This window comes from Typopeltis vanoorti, chromosome 16 (genome assembly GCF_054136105.1).
Source record: "Typopeltis vanoorti isolate ZY-2024b chromosome 16, IOZ_Tvanoo_1.0, whole genome shotgun sequence".
In the NCBI taxonomy this organism is placed as follows: domain Eukaryota; kingdom Metazoa; phylum Arthropoda; class Arachnida; order Uropygi; family Thelyphonidae; genus Typopeltis; species Typopeltis vanoorti.
Window position 1 is genome coordinate 74,837,330 of NC_143564.1, and position 18,231 is coordinate 74,855,560.

The following is an 18,231-nucleotide window of genomic DNA, read 5'->3' on the forward strand; positions in this document are numbered from 1 at the left end:
GTCCAGAATTCCCAGATAACTACCATCCAATTGTTCTGACCAGTAGTAGACTGAAAATATCAGTCTACTACTGATCATCTTGTCTGGCTGAAATCATCCATTAGAGATGCTTTCCTAAAATGTGAACATCTAGTTGTTTTTTTTATATATGGAAAAGTATATTATAGCAGTTCTTGGTAATTTGGAATACTGAAAAATTTACATAATTTCAGACTTAGAGGGAATCTCCCTATTTTTATCAAAAACTTCTTATCCAACTGAATCTTCCAAGTCTGGATGGGTACTGCTCTCTCCTGCTCCTGTAACCAAGAGAGAGAGTTCCACAAGGTTCTAAGTGTCATATTTTTTGCAATCAAAGTCAAGATTTCAATTTCCAGCAGAACAGAACAAGTGAATAACTTCCTCCAACAGTAAGTAATGCCCTATATGTGGATGACTTTACCATCTTCTGTCATTCATGTAATATGAGCATCACAGAAAGACAGCTGCAACAAGCCATTGACCATCTCTCAAAATGGGAGCTCTCAGACTGGTTTAGATTTTGCAGCAGAAGACAGCTTGTGTGCATTTCTGCTGCAAGTGTGGTCTTCATCCAGATCCAGATCTCTGACTAGGACAATCACTAATCCCAGTTGCACCACAAGCCAAGTTCTTAGGGCTGATATTTGATAGTAAACTCATTTTCAACCTTCATGTATGTCAGTTACAGGATAAGTCTTGTAAAGCAATGAACATTCTACATACCCTATCTTCCACCCACTGGGATGCTGAGTTGTTATACGTTTTGATTGTACAGAGTGCTGATAAGATCAAAATATTGCTATAGATCTCAAATGTCATCGATTCCTAGTCTGTACATTGAGGCAAACAAACCACCTTTGTCACTTGGATACCAGCAGTTGTCTCTGGTATACGTAACTAAAATAAAATCCCTGCCAGAGCATGCCACATATCTCACTAACTTTTGACTACAATTTGAGAATCTCTACAACACTCAACAGACTGCCATAACATATTTGGTTTGAAGATGAAAGCTCTCTTACAAGCTCTAGAAATTGGGGTAGGCAACATAGCTCAGAAGCTGCCGAATCCACTTCCACCTTGGCAATCTTAAATGCCAGCATGTAAGGTTTACCATTGTTTACCATTAGCTCTTTTGTTTACCATTAGCTCTTCAAAGCTCGTAGAACTGAATACTCTGATTTTGTGCCTGCCTACAAAATCAGAGTATTTGGGAGACTCAGTGGGATCTTCTGCTGTTCTTTCCAAATACCATTATATCCACACAAATCCCATCAGAGCATAGCAACTTTTCAGCAGAGCTGTATGTGATATAGCTTGCATTAAAATACATTAGATTATTTTGCTTAATAATATATTCAGACTTGCAAAGCTCTTTCTAAGCAATATGAAGTCTAGAACTACAGCAACATCTGGTACTCTTTTGAATTCAGCACCTTCTTTTCAGTTATGGAATTAAGGGAAACAAAACTGTATATACTGCAATGAGGTCAGCTGCTTTTGCAAACATCTATTATCAGACTAACTCCTATTCCAGTAGCAGCTATCTTGTAACAGAAAGACTATAATAAATTTAGTTTAATCCTTTATCCAAGTCTAAGCAAACAAAGTTTGCGCTTGAAGTATCTTCAGGACTGAGGCAACTCATAGTAAAGGTGAACCAAGTTCTCATCACTACTTGTCTTAGTTTGCATTATCTCCCATAATGCAAAGCACATCTCCTTGCAGACATGCATAATACTATGCATTAAGGGAAGGACCACTGATAATTTAATAATAAGGTGTGTCTCACCTTATTATTAAATTACTCTGGATTTAGAGAAAGATGTTTGAAGTTTTTTCCCATTTGGTTAGATTATAATAAATTACTTCAGGCACAAACTTTGTTTGCTTACACTTGGATAAAAGATTAACTAAATTTATTATAGTCTAACTAAGTGGAAAAAAACACTTCAAACATCTTTCTCTAAATTCAGAGTAATTTAATAATAAGGTGAGACACCTTTTGGCAACTCATATAGGAAAATATGACTTCTCCATTGCTTTACTCCATGGGCATGAATATAAAGTATTTATATCCACACTATTCTTTCTCTCCTTTATATTTCCCATTCTCACACAACTCATTAACACGTTCGCTGCCAACTACGAGTATACTTGTATGTCGATTTACTGATCTCCTATGCCAAACACGAGTTAACCCTTAGTATAATTACCTTAATTTGGACCCTTGGATTCTGAATAAAGCGGAGAGCACGTCTGGGGGCTTGGTAGAAGGGAAATAATTTCAACTAAAATATAGTATATTATATATGTGCCTCAGAATCCAACTACGAATATACTCGTTTGTTGATTACCAACCTCCTATGCCAAGCGCGAGTTAATCTGTAGTATAACACGTAATTAATTTTTAAATCAATTTAAAAAAACAAATAAAATCAATAAAATAAAAAAACAATTTATTGAAATTAAGAATGGTACATTTTAAAACAATTTTCCAATCACAATGGTGGTTTTTCCTGGCAAACAGGACAATAATAACGTGTTTCACATCGTCGTTTGTTTCGTGTACACACACGGCATGGCTTTGTCGGGCGATTTTTTTTTTTTTTTTTTTTTTTTTCTGTTGGTGGTAAAATTTCGAAATAATGACAATCCCGATTCCTCCTGATATTCTTTGATGCTGTAAGCTCATCCATACCAACAAAAACTGAGATAAATTGATCTCTAAATTTTAACACAGTCATTGCATTTCCAGTAATCATGTTATAAAATTTATGCACATTTTGAATGTATACCTCAAAAATGCATATTACCAATTTCTTTGGCCATCTAATTGCCTTTCGTAAGGTGGAATAGTAAGAAAGCATTTGATCAGAAAAATTGGTGCCTGACATACCCAAATTATAATCCCTAACGATATTTGGTTTTAATTGAAATTTACCATTCCGATTTTGCACTTCAACCATTTCAAATTTGTGCATATTTGAAATGGTAAGAACTTCCTTCTTATCCTTCCATTTGCTGAATACAACAGGACCTCTTCTTTGCCAGACAAATTCCCCTTTCTTTAGTTTCTTCTGAATAACATCGGGTGGATTGTTTTTCGTATTATTTCTCAGTGTTCCACACATATACGTTTTTCTGTCAGTAAGCGATTCCGTCAGAGCTACAGAATTATAAAAATTGTCCATATGCAATACATAACCCCTGTCTAAATATTCTTCCATCAAGTGGAATACAATATCTTGTGCATGACCCATTTTCACTAAAGAGGATTCAGATTTTCCTGTATAAATTTTTATTTTTATCACCAATCCATTCGATTCACATAGTTCATAGAATTTCACGAAATATTTGTTTTTTTGTTTTTTATGTATTGCAGAAACACCAGTCTACCATGCCATAACACCATTGACTCATCAATACATAAGTTTCTGTCTGGTGTGTAGCTATTTCCATTACACTATTAAAATGATCTAGGACTGGTCTTAATTTGTGCAATTTATCATTAGCTGCTTGGAAATTATCTGCGAAATGCAAATTACGCAATAAAATTTGAAATCTATTTCGGCTCATTTTAGTGCGGCAAAATGGCAAATTGTGAAGTTGATTTGTACTCCAATAATGCTCAATAGACAGTAAATTACAAGGACCCATATGAAGTAAAAGTCCAAGAAATAATTTCATTTCAGATATGTGTGTTGCTTTCCAGTTTGAAATGCTTTGACTTTTTTTTGATCTGCACTCAGCTTTGCTCAATGCAATTTGCTCAAAGCATATAAATTGGTTTGTTCTACTAAAATTGAAACTCTTAAAAGAAAAGTTCAACTAACCTTTTGATACTGAAATTTCTAGTGTCAGTTTTAAAATCTGCAGTTTCAACAAAGTCAAATTGTGGGGGGCTCTTGTTCTGAATTTTCCCAATAAGTAGATGTATTTGGCTGGATGCTAACTTCATCTTCAAAAGTTTCTTCATCATCTGAGTCACCGCTAGAGTCGTCTGTAGGATCATCTTCAGAATCGGAACCAAATATTTCATGAAATTCATCATCACTCATATTAGCATAAGCTTCTACTTCTACATCAGTAAGTTTTCTTTTACTGGCTATGGCGAAAATGAAGGTTCTTAGAGACTAGAAACTAAAACTAGACTAGACGCAATAAACACCATCGTCAACGCATGTAATATATAGGTGGAAGTGTTACGAGATTACTCGTAGTTGGCCTATGAAACAAAATTCTATCTGATAAGCCAGCTACAAGATTACTCATAGTGACCTTGAAGATGGGGGTGATACGAGATTACTTGTAGTTGGCATATGAAACAAAATTCTGTCTGGTAAGCCGTCTACGAGATTATTCGTAGTGACCTTGAAGATGCGAAAGCGCTTGGCACGTGGGAACAAACTATGCCTGAGTAGCGTGCCAGTGAACGTGTTAACATATTTGTTACATATTTACACCTTTTAACAATTAAAATATATCAGCCAAATATAGCATTCTCCTTAATTATTGCTTACTAATATATCTTAAAACAAACACGTTAGTTTCTTCTCCCTGATATGATGATTTGGTTGCATTCTAAGAATCATCATGATATGTAGCATGTCCTGCTGATATGCAAGCATGAAATTGCTTCAGGACACAGTGTTTTTCTCTCATCCTGCCACATGATTATGGTGGTGCCACCCCGATGTGAACATTTTAAATAATGTGCAATATTATAACAAATAACAGTAATAGTTCAAGAAGAGAACCTAATACGATGTGTTACCCTCCTTTTCTGCAACTCTATTTCCATATGCAACTTGTTAGCAATCATCATCATACAATCATTCTCCTGTTCACTTCCCTTAGCTTGAACACTAACTTGTCATAAGAAGCTCTGCAAAATGCTTTTATCAAAAAATATCACAATATGTAAATCTCTCTCTTATGCAGTAGATTCATCATTCTCTTCTAAAATACGTATAAGCTGCCAGTGTAGAACCTCTCTTTTATGTACCACTGTTGACCTCTCACCAATCTTCTGAATACAAGATTGACTCAGACTTGTATTTTAGTTCTTTTAGATAGTGGCATTATATGTAGATGGTGGTGTGTATGGGGTGCCTTTCCATAGTGAGTCCTAATTAGCCTCTCTTAAGTATCACTAATATTTATATACATTCCCTTAAAATTCATTTATCACATCACGACTCCCACAGTATTATAGACATTGTCTGCCCATACTACATATATCTCCTATTTTCTTACTCATCCACTTGTTTCTGGTTCTTTTAGTATTCCCTTCTCCTGTAGGCACTGTGGCATCATTCTTATCAGTATGACCTGATAAAACGTTCATTAAATAATTCAGCCATATCCATACTCTTCCATACATTGTATAAATGAGCATTTATACTTGTAAATTTGTCATATTTACACTTTACCTGAAATTGTTGATTTTTTTTTTTTTTTTGATAAATAGAAAAGCTCCTCATTCTTTTTTGTTTGTTTGTTTTAGTTTAATTTGCTTAATATTTTCTGCTATGTTGCAATTACATCTATATTTACATAAAAGTAGAATGGATCTTTCACTTTCATTTGTGCTTATTCATATTCCTGTCATGTTAGAAACACTGTTGTCCTTGTGAATATTGCTTACAGTAGATTGCTAATATTGAAAAGTTTGGACATATTTGCAGTCCTTCCCTAAACGTGTGCTTCTGTAGTGAGTTAACAGATATGAACTGTGGTTGACAGATTGGACTTAATCCCATTGCAGTATGAAATAAACAAACATAAGCACCTTTTAGCTGGTCTATTATTGTGATGTGGGTTTTTCTCTAGGGAAAATTATCCCCCCCCCCAAAAAAAAGATAAATTTTGGAAAACCACATTCAGTTAACTGACATCCTCATGGCCTTGGTTACCTCAGTTTGCATTTGCAACACAGGTGCATATTTTCTAACATACAGCAACTTTGACTTTTGTGTATGCTATGTTAAAACCAATATTGAGGCTACCTTATCTCAATTTTAGAGTGAGACATTTTTGCAGTCTGCTACTATTGATAAGTTAGGAATTCATCATGCCCTTCCACCACATCTCTGTGGTCTTCCTAAAGTCCACAAAGATGGCTATCCACTGTGCCCAATAATAGACTTTATTGGCTTTCCCACTTACCCTTGCAAAACATCTTTCTCTTCATCTTCAGAAACTCACTGGTTACACTGGTACTTGTATTAAAAATGTTTAGCTTTGACTTTAAAGAGAAAATTAAAGATACGCATCTGTGTAATAATGAAATTATGGATTTGTGTGATGTAGTCTCCCTATTCATCAATATCTCACTACAAGAGTGTTCAAATTCTGTTAGTAGGGATAAGCATACTGAATTAAATTTTATAAACAAATGCTCTCAAAAAAAATAAATAAATAAAAATGAATAAATAAACACACTCATTATAAGAAAATTGATAAAAATTTTTAATGAATGTATATAGTTTTGTTCAAAACATTTGTTTATAAAATTTATTCTGCAATGTTTAAAATTTAGTTAGTTATGCTTTGGCTGAATATTCAGCATTATGATCTAATTGCAGAATGAAGAAAGATTAAAAAAAATGTAATAATACTTCATTTAATGATGTGTTCACATGAAAATAAATGAATAAGTAAATATAAAAAACTGACTGAGAGCTTATGAGAATACAATCTTCAGCATTGGTATTGCTTTAGCATGCACAACTAAAAAGATGTGCGATGACGAGTCATCTGTATATTTGCCTTTTATTAGTTCTTTTAAGGTTTCATTGACTTAACAGCTATTTTGAACTTATAGTTTTCATCAGAGATCAGGCAGAAACCTTAAAATAACAAGAATCTTCATTCAATACAAAAGCAATTATTTTTCAGAGAAATGAATTTTCAAAGTGAACAGCAGTCGGAGCTTGAGAATAATTATCAAATCTCCTATTTCTGTTTATTTTCCATTGCCAAAATAAAGACTTTTAGGATAATCCTTGATAAAAAGGGAACTGTCAAATAACATGGATTCTTTGCAAATTCAGTATTCAACCCAGCTTGGAAACTGTCTTCTACAAAGAATACGCTACCACCTCTCTCCTTACCAGGTGTCTATCAAGTACCTTGCTCATGTCATCTTTGCTACTTTGTACAAACTGTCCTCTCTGCTTTTATTAGAATCCAAGAGCATCAAGGCTATATTGCATTTTTGGAACCCAGCAAGTCTGGCCTTTCTTCTCGTGCTGTTGACACTATGAAATCATCCAGACTTTAATCTCTCTGACTGTGTGCCAATCTCCAAGTTTTACAAAGTGATTATTATTTACTGTTAATTTTTTTTATTCTGCACAGACTTTTACAATTCTTCCTTCGAATTCTGATAGTTATCCCGTGAACTAATCTGCAGCTAAGATGAAAGCTAGTAAGCACATGCTACATGACTCATTCTTATAATTCATGTTTTAAATGTGGTTACTGGTCTTTCTCTCTGATGATATCCAAGTTACATTGGATGAAATACAATTTTTGCATAAAATTCTATATTTTTCTAGATGTTATAATCCATATAAGTATCTATAATTATGTCTAGTACACATATGTTCCCTCAAAGCAATTCATAATGTACACAGCACAGAGGTATACTCTGTGCTGTCAACAACACATAAAGAGCTTAGACTTCCAAAGAAGTGTAATCATAACATGTTATATTAGTAGCCTATATATTTGTGGCATTGTTAAAAGACTGCATCATCCAAAATCAACAGTGCACAACATTATCAGTCAGTGGAAATGGAAAGATACCACAGTCAGGAAATCCAGGAAGCCATTGCTATGAGATCAAAGTTTGTTATGAAGTCTTTGTGGTCTGGTGGAAAGATGATCAAGAGTTTGTTTTCCTGGTAAGACTGTATAAATATCCATAGTCTTAGTACAGTCTTTAAACATAATCCACGTTTAAACAAGTTTATCGTGACACTCGTGATATAGTAACTATTATCAAAATTTGTTCACAAGAATGAATAATTTTCTTATTGCATATATTTTGGCCTGAAATCATCAATGTATGGAAGTGAAATCTGGACAATAAAACAAAAAAGACAAACAAAGATTAATAACATCTGAAATGAAGTTTATGAGAAAAATTGCAAAATATATTCTGTTTGATCACAAAAGAAATGAAGAAATTATGAAAGAATTAAACCAGGAATCAGTAATAGAAAAAATTAAAAAATATAAACATAAACCGAATGAACATGCTCAAAGAATGAAAACAGAAAGATTACCAAAATAAGCCTTAAAGTACAAGCCATTAGGAAAAAGAAAACCAGGACGTCCTCTTAAAAGATTCAACGATGACCTCTAAGTCTGGAGCAGGCCACTCTAGGCCTAAATCCTTGATAGGCATGATGATGATGATTTATCAGCATGATTATAAGTTGAAGCTAAAACAAAGGAATTTTATTCCTTTTTACAGTTTAGCTATGTGCTGGAGTGACACTATCCAAGTGGCTACAAAATAAGATAGGATTACAGTCAAAACTAAAATTAAAATGAATTTATTTTAAAATACAATAACAGAACAGCATTAATAAATAATTTTGAATGACATAACATTTGACATATGATATAGATGTCTTTTCATTGCCTAGTGAAATACCACCACTCTGCTTTTTGGAGGTGTGAAGTGGCTACTGCCACGTTTCATCCCCATAATAGGGCGCTTCTGTTCTCCCCCCCCTTTCTTTCCATGTGCAATGAAGGCGATTGCCTTGCTGGGCATGCTTAACACTGTTATTATTATTATTCAACTAGGAAGTTACTTTCTGCTCTGTTTGAGGGTACAGCAGTAAAAGAGTTTCAGCAAGCTATACACAGGACCGAACCCAAAGGTAATGTGTCTTTTTGAGGCTTCCCAATCAACTGGCGAATAATCCTGCTGCTGCTGCTTTCTCTGCCAGGTTTTGCCTGGAGGGAGACCAGGTTAGTTGTGTGTAGGGGACACTGTCTGAGGCCATACTTGGATTGGAGTCTGGACACTCCATGTTTGTGAGTTATGTATACAAATCCCTCAAATCTCTTCTTATAAGTCTTTGTGAAATCCTGTGAATGTATGAAATGTATTTTCAGCAGCTTCTTTCAGTCACCACTTATATACTCTGCTGTCATCCCACTCTATATTACAACTGCAAAATGTTATATTCCTTCTAAAAATATTGATTTTCGCAGTAGCAGCAATAGCCTGAGCAAAAGTATTTCTTAAATAATGTGCCTTGAAGACAGCAATAAAACCATGGTCCATGAATTGTAAAAGTGAGGTGATGTTCAGTGAACATGTTAATGAAATCTCCATTCTAAGTGTAACTGTTTGTGAGATGAATTCATCCTAAATCAAGGACTGACTGTATCTGACTGCATTCCCAGAGTTAAATGAATTGCAAGGGAATTAAATTAATGAATAACACTTAAGAACTGTGTAAAAAGAAGGTTATGGATCCAGTTGCATGAGAAGAGTGGTGATGAGGCTGAGGAGAAGTGGCCAGCAGAGGGACAGCTATGGTGAAGATACCTATATTTGGATTATGAAGAGAAGTCAGCCAAGCAAACAAAGAAAATCCAAGAAAATTTTATTTGTTGTGTTGCAAGTAAAAGGAATAATTACCATTGAAGAATAATCTTCAGTGAATACAGATGGCAAAAAAATTTTTAGATGCACCAGAAATAGCTGAGTTTTTAAATGTTCACTTTAGTAAGGCATGCATTCTAATCAGATCCATTAAGCTATGGATACCATGGGAGAACTGGATGAAATCATAGCTAAATGAGTTATAGCTATTATACCAAGCTCTTTCAAGTGCATGATTCATATGCATTAGTTGGAGTGGATGATTGGTATCAGTGCTGAAGGAATGTGCAAGAGAGTTAACAGTGTCTTTGACATGGTTGTTAACTTGAATCAGCACAAGCATGATTCCTGATGAATGGAAGCAGAGCAGCATAATTATATAAGGGTGGAGCTAAACTGATGTAATGAATTATACAGCAATCAGTATCTCTGTGTGGACATCAAGTTATTGGATGATTTAGTTAGGAATCATATCTAGAGGTGGGTAGATAACACTAGGATTCTCTGTAGAGGGCAGCATGGTTTTTGTTAAAAGTAAGTTTTGTTTTAGCAACATCTCACATTCTATCATCAAGTGAGTTTGTAGAGCAACATCTCATTTGGAAGCCAATGCCAAATCCTGTGAAATGGCATTGCAAAATCCAGAACTATCATAATATATCCATTTTCTTAACCAATTGTGATGGATTGTGCCAAGTGCATTTGATGACATTCCACATGTGATTGGTGTACAAACACAAATGGGTGTGGGATGCGGAATAGACTTATGGCTAGGATAGTGGCTGACTGACAAGTATCTGAATGTGACATGGGGAGTTGTTGGGTCTATGAATGTTCCATACTTGATTATTGTTAAACTTATATATTAGCAACATTGAGGGTGTTCTAGGAAATAATATCCAGTTATTTTCTGATAATGATAAGGGACATGTGGGTGATAACAGAATCCCTTTTGGAAAATATGATGGACAGATGATGGTGAATATTAGCAGCCAAGTGTTATATTAATGAGAAACTTCTGCACATCGGCAATGTATTTAATTCTTTGCATTGAATAGTTGCTCTATTGAAGAGCACACTTATATTTATTCTTCTGCTTTAGAAGGCTGTGATAACACTACTCTGAACTTCTGTGCATATATAATATTTCTTGGTTTCCAAGGAGATGGGGAGACATTTTAAAAGATCTTGGAGAAGGTAACCAAGATGATATCTGAAATATGTTCTTCACAGTTTATGAAATCAGTATAAGAGAGGAGTAATGATAAACACGTGCATTTGTAAATGGGAATCTTATAATTCAGATATAAGTGACATTTTTAGCTCATGATAGGTGAAAGTGAAACTCGAATCCATCACTGAGTAAGGGTGTCTTTAGGACGTTTGTGAGACCCAGGTTCTTCTCATGGCATGTAATAAGTGGAGTGGACTGATATAAGATGTAAATGGGTTCAAGGAGAACAATATGATGGATATTTGAAAATAGTCCCCTTCCCTCTCAATGAGTCCTTGAGCTCCTTTTAAGAGCATGCATGATAATAATAAGGGTTGTCAAACTAGAAGGTAGATGCCAGACATCACATCATTCTCTGATTCATTTAAGTTGGTGTTTCCCAAAGTTTAGTATAAGTACCCCGAGAGTATGTGAAAGGTATTTAGGGGTACATGGCTTTTTTTTTTATTTTAAACTTTTATTATTATTATTTACTTTTATATTTTGTCCTCATTCTGTCACAAATAAGTGCAATCTATGCTAGAATTAATTTTTCAGTAAATAAAAAGTCTAAAGAAAGTTTTAAACATCTTTTGCCATGTATCGATTAACCTCCATTTCAGGTATGTCTAGTTGACTGTATGATGGTTTTCTAACTGTGTGGTTCAAACCGTTTGTATTAAATGTTTAAATTCAAATAGTTCAAACCACACAGCGAGAACTCTGTGCTAAATTTCATTCATTTCTTTAAACATTTTTATTATTGAAATTTCTTTTTTTTTGTTTTGTTTGTTTGTTTCTGTTGTATGCATATTGGATTTGAATAGCTAAAAATGTACTTAATAATTTTAAGAATATGAAACATTAAATGTCCATATGAAATTGTTTCACATGTTTCATGAGCATTGAGGTTGCCCAGGGAGATCTGGATAGCTACATTGCAGGTGGTTGAGTTTCATGGAAAAAAAATGTGAAGAGGTCTGAGTGGTAATCAGTGTTTGGAGACTGATAAATGCAACAAATGAATTTTATTAAATTGGGCAAGGAAACCTTGAGCTAGAGAAGGTCAAAACAAGGTTATTCTAAATTAGTCATTCTCTGACAGGCTATCATATTTCAAAAAAGCATAGGTGCCACCCTTGTAGTGAAAAGAATTGTGAATGTGAAGTTCGAGCACTGGAGGACAGAAACCCAAACTGCAGCTACATCTACAATGGTAGATGTAGCTGCAGTTTGGGTTTCTGTCAGGAATATGATATTAGTCAACATTATTTTGTGTTAATGCCACTGATGTTAAACTGGATGTGAAAGTGAGTTTTCAGTGATTAGATTCTGGTTTGGTTTGTATGTTGTGTCTAGTTATGTGACTTTTTTTTTTCTTTTTTTTGATGTGATTAGTTTATGGGAGAGATTCATTTTTGTTGCAGTGTTTGTCATTGTTTATAGGAGTATTCATACGTTTAGTCATGATTAGATGGAGGGATATAGTGGGGATGTACAGCGAGAGCAGATAGATTCTTGGACATGACTTCCATACAGAGTAAAATCTGTCTGTGCCATGACATTGCCTCAACAGTTCTCCCCCCGACTACAGGCATGACCTGGCAGAGTATGTGGCAGCGCAATTGTTTCATTTGACCAGGAAATCTCCTGATTCATTAATGACAAGATCAGGCCCATTCACTGACTGGCAACTGGCTGTGGCACCACTGTTTTTTCCAGGGAAATATTGGAAATGGTTTTGAATCAACATAAAATGTTCATCTCAGAATAATTCAAAAGAACTTCTTTTTTTTTTTTTTTTTTTTTTTTTTCTAATTGCACAAATTAACAATCTTGGATAGAAATTTTTATGTTGTGAATTTTTTACCTGTCTGGATTGGAACAATTTGCTTGTTTTTCTTTTCTCTGAAGATATATTTCTGGGTAAGAGCAAAAAAATGCACTTCCAGAAAAAAAAAGTTCCTTCTGGAAAAACAAAAGAAAACATTACTTATTTATTTATTAACTATTCAGGATTAATTTAAGAATTGTGATAGTGAAAAAAAATTATGCAAAAATAGTATTTATTTGTTTATTGTTACTATTAACAAGAAAAAAAAATATTGATAAGTTAAATTGAAATACAGAATGGAAACAAAAGAAAAGTTTCATTTATAGAGAAGATATAAGCAGTGTGGGTGCGTATCTGTTGTCTTAGATTTTAAAAAATAAATATATCTTTTTTGCAGACAGAACATTATTTTCTGAGACTGAAATTCTTTGCTCCAAACTGGAGCAAAAAAAAATTTTTTTTTTTTGCTCCACTGAATTAAATCTTCAAAGATAGAAATCCTAGAATCTAAATGTTTCAGTATGGTAGAAATATATTTACAAAAAGATATATTATTCCACTCCAGAATAATTATCTGAGGATCAAAAAAAAAAAAAAAAAAGATTCTTTCCTTGGATATTTATTTTACTAGCAAACTTTGTTTGCTAGTAAAATAAATTTTAAAATAAATTTTAAAATAAAATTGCCAATATAGCTGATATTGGCAATATCGTTGATTTAAGAACTCTGATTTACACAAATGAAACTAGCATTTTGGGGCAAATATACTAGTTACACTTCTAAGTATATCTTTATTACACACAAGAAACATCCAGATGGAATCATGTTATGTTTTGCCACTGACAACACTCAAGTTAGCAGGAAAGAAATCAAATGTGAATGTAAGTGTATCTTTAAATGATATGTTACATCACACTGCTTTGCATTGTGTAGCATACTGACTACACTTGAATAAAGGATGAAACCAAGATCATAATTTCTTGGTATCTTTAATTTATATTTATTTAACCCCTGGTTTTAATTGATGTACTTTCAAAATGGAGGAGGTTATGGAGCTAAGTATATTTGTCATGATCTTGAAGGATATCACTTACACTACACAGAGAAGAGATGAGAGGGGAAACAGAAACCAGAATCGCTGCAAAGAACAACATGACATTTCCACTCCATATCTCCAATGAAACTGGGTGGTGGTGGTATTTCACTGGGCAATGAAGAATATCTACTACCTACTAGGAAGGTATCCATTTGTAACGGGAATTCTTGCTGGTTTTGCCAGAGCTACTTTTGTGAAACAGGCTACACCCAGCAACATCTGAGTATTGTTGTCATATTGCTTGACAGGAGGTAATTGTTGTGTCACTTTGTTACTGTAATTTTTGCAAGGTTTCAGCATTGCATGCACACTTGAGTCGACTAACAGCTATTGGAAATTCTGCATTCCATAACACTAGATAAACACTATCATGTGTAGAAATAAATGCAAGAAATATTTGAGTATCTGAAATATGTTGTTATACTTTTTACAATTTATTTAATAAATATCCTTTCCCTTAGTGTTACATGTGATCAGCATTCATTTTAGACAAATTATGGACTCTACAACCTTATTAGAAATAATTATTTTATAATTTCCCGACGTTTTGATTTCATATTAAGGTCATAGTCTGTAGTATACACATATATAGAGAGACAAGCTATATTACATACTGTGTGAAGTGTAATATAGCTTGTCTCTGTATGTGTGTGTGTGTGTCTACTCCAGATGATGACATTATTATTATTATTATTATTATTATCATTATCTGCGAGGGAGGCTGTAAATTACCCAACCCAGCTATCATACCTCCCCTTAAATTCATTTACACTAGATGCACTCACTATCCATAAGGGCAAATTATTCCACTTACTCACTACTCTCTAAGAAAAACCTAGCTTTTAACCCTTTCTTGACTGAGAACAGTCTTAACTTCCATGAATGCCCCCATGTTTTCTCCCTGCCTTCCATATAACGGAAAATTTCATCATTTGAAATGTTATAACATTTCAAAAGTTTATAGGCCTCTATCATATCACTCCTCTTTCTCCTGTTAACCAGAGTCTGTAATCCACATACTAGCAATCTGTCCTCATAATCTAAATCCCATAATTCGGATATAATCTTTGTAACTCTTCTTTGCACCCTTTCCACAGCTTCTTTATCCCCTTGGAACCCAGGAGACCAAATCTGTGCACAGTAATCCAGTGTGGTCTGATCAGTCTCATAAAGAGGCAAAATTACTTCCTTATCCTTACATGTGAAGGTTTGCTTCAACATAGCAATTATCCTCTGAGTTGTATTTGCAACTTTTGCTATGTGACGTTTGAACTTTAAATTCTTATCCACCAATTCACCAAGATCCCTTGCCTCTTCAGTTTCTTGTAGCATAACCCTACTAATATAATATGCCACCGGAACTCTAAGCACACCAAAGTGCATAACTTTACACTTACTAACATTAAACTGATGGCCATTTTCGTTTGCCCAGATTTCCAGTCAATTCAAATCATTTTGTAATTGCTGAATATCAGTAGCGTCCCTGATTGCCCTGCCTATCTTTGTATCATCAGCAAACAATTGCAAATCTGATGATAGACCCTTCTTGATGTCATTAATGTATAGATTGAACAATAATGCCCCAAGGACTAAACCCTGTGGTACACCACTGATTACCTTAAATCTGGCAGATTCACACCCACTGTATACCACTTTTTGATATCTGTCTGTCAACCATTCCCTGATCCAAGTTAACAGATTATGTTCTAATCCCATATTCTCCAGTTTATACAACAGCCTATTGTGTGGTATCCTATCAAATGCCTTAGAAAAATCCAAATTATCATTGTGTATCCATTACCTTTGTCCAACTCGGCCGTAACATTATTATAAAATGTGAACAAATTGATAAAATACAACCTTCCTTTATTAAACCCATGCTGTTCCCTGCAGAGTATGGAATGCTTATCTACCCATTTCTGTATGCAAGGTCTTACCAACTTCTCTAAAATCTTCACTACACACCAGAGTTACTAATAGGTCGGTAGTTAGACACATCAGTTTTTGCACCACCCTTGTGCAATGGAACTATCATTCCTGAGCTGAGACTCAAGTTATACATATGTGTGAAAGGCCGAGCCAATTCAGCTGAACATTGCTTTAACAAATGGGCAGATATTCCATCTGTCCCTACTGACAAATTCTTATCCAGTTATGCAAGAGTTCTTCAACCTCATTTTCATGAGCCTGAATATTCATGAAAATGAGGTTCATGAAAAGAATGAATGTTGAAAGTTATTTTTCAACATTCATTCTTTCTTTTGCTTGCAGCACAACAATAAAATTCTTTTGGACTGCCTTTAACTTGCATGGCCAATTTCTTTTCATACTCCGTTTTAGCTTTTCTCACTTTTTTAGCTTTTCATGTGAAGGTCGAAATGTCAGGAAATTAAAATAATTTTTTCTAATGGACAAATTATTGAATAAGTAATTTATGGTTGATTCTTGATCATAAATAATTCATATTCAAAAAAAATTTTATAACTGAATTGAGTTCTTGAAACTGATTTTTGACTTAACTAATTTGAATTATTCTGTTTGTTAGTCAGAATGGCTTCATCGATATGAGGCATGTGGAGATATTTTGCAGCGTTTATGTTCTCAAGATGTAACAACATTTATAACATTTATTACCTTCTCTGATCAGGCTATAGACAAGGTATGTAATTTCATTTTTTAATATATATATATATATATATATAAGTTAAAGATACCAAGAAATTTTATAAACTTGGTTTTAATTTTTTTTTTCCCAAGTAAGCTAAGTTTGCACCCGAAAGACAAAAAAGATGTCTTTGCCTCAGACATGAAAATACTTCAGGCGCAAACTTAGCTTACTTGCTCTTTGCTTTCTTGGGAAAAAAAAGGATTAAAACCAAGTTTATAAAATTTCTTCTTATCTTTAACGTATAGTATACTCAAGGTAAAAACACTTTCCATATATCTATTCTATATATATATAAAAAAAAAAGCTGAAATTTGAAACGCTTTTATGTCACATTTTTTGTCTTACCAGCCTGGAATTCAGGGGGGTTGGGCACCGGTGGAGGGGCAGAGCCCCTCTAGTGTGTGTGTGTGTATATATATATATATATATATATATATTCATAAAATGTACATATTAAGGAGTTGAGTCTTTTAAATGATTTTAAGTTTGTAAGGGGGGGGGGGGTGTATATAAAGATCGATCTGATTTCTAAATTTCTAATCATAAGTGGAGGTTTCTGTGGTTTAGAAGTTCATAAGGCTCTGGTATTTGGACCACTTTTTTTTTTTTTTTTTTTTTAATTAAGCTAAAAGCACAATAAAGAAATAAAATCTGACAAGTTTCGTAAGTCGTTTGACTTACATCTTCAGGGGTAAAAGGTAACTGAAAGTTAAAACAACAAAAAAGATGTTTAGTATAAGTCTATATAGTATAGTAAAAACAGAGAAATGAAGAATTGGAATATTTAACACAGATCCTCAAAAAAAAAAAAAATGGTTAATGAACCCAAGACTATCAAAAAACTCCTCCACACACCTCCTACAAGCATCCCACAGAAACAAGATTTCAAAAACGCCATCATGCTTCCATATGTCAAGAATGTTACAGACAAGATGGCTAAATTACTAAACAAACATAACATCAAAGTAGCCTTTCTGCCGCTGGAAAAAATTTCAAGATTTCTATATCCCCTGAAACTCCCACATCATCCTTTAAAAAACCAGGTGTTTATAAAATTTATTGTTCTTGTGGCATCTGCTATGTAGGACAGATAGGAAGATCTGGGGAGGCATGAATGAACACCAAAAGGATGTACAAAACAGAAGAGAACACAAATCAGGTCTAGCTTTCCATACCACTTCCAACAGCCACAATGTACTCTGGCAGAAAACAAACATGTCTTATATGGAAAAAAAAACTGTTACATAAGGAAATTTAAAGAAGCTGCAATCATGCTTAGAATTCCAACACAATGCAATAAAAACCAAGGCTTAATTTTACACCAAGTTTGGTCAGCTTTGATAAAAAATATACCTCAGTCAGACCTTGGACGTTATGATCGTGAACAACAGAACATGGCATTATCCAGCATTGTTTAAACTTAGCACTGCTTTGAATCTGCATTCTGATTTTTTAATTTTATAAACAGTCAGATGACTACAGCTGTATAGTATGAACTATTAATTTCTCTTTTTTGTTGTTTTAACTTTCAGTTACCTTTTACCCCTGAAGATGTAAGGCAAACGACTTACGAAACTTGTCAGGTTTTATTTCTTTATTCTGCTTTTAGCTTAATAAAAAAAAAAAAAAAAAAAAGTGGTCCAATTACCAGAATATGCCTTATGATTTCTAATCATTATGAAGATATAGATTTGAGCAAAAATTTGTAGTAGTGCTTCACATATAAACAATGCCAAATAAATAATTTATTGAGATTCAGCAT

The 18,231-nt window shown here is 33.9% G+C and overlaps 1 protein-coding gene across 1 annotated transcript in view; it reads left to right on the forward strand.

Moving 5' to 3' along the window:
• Positions 1-18,231, forward strand: part of LOC150098133 (NBAS subunit of NRZ tethering complex-like) — a 1,063,858-nt gene that overhangs the window by 872,501 nt on the left and 173,126 nt on the right. Inside the window, exon 48 of the mRNA XM_090406267.1 lies at positions 16,347-16,460. Within this exon, the coding sequence (XP_090262393.1) occupies positions 16,347-16,460 (114 nt within the window). The remainder of the gene's footprint in view (positions 1-16,346; positions 16,461-18,231) is intronic.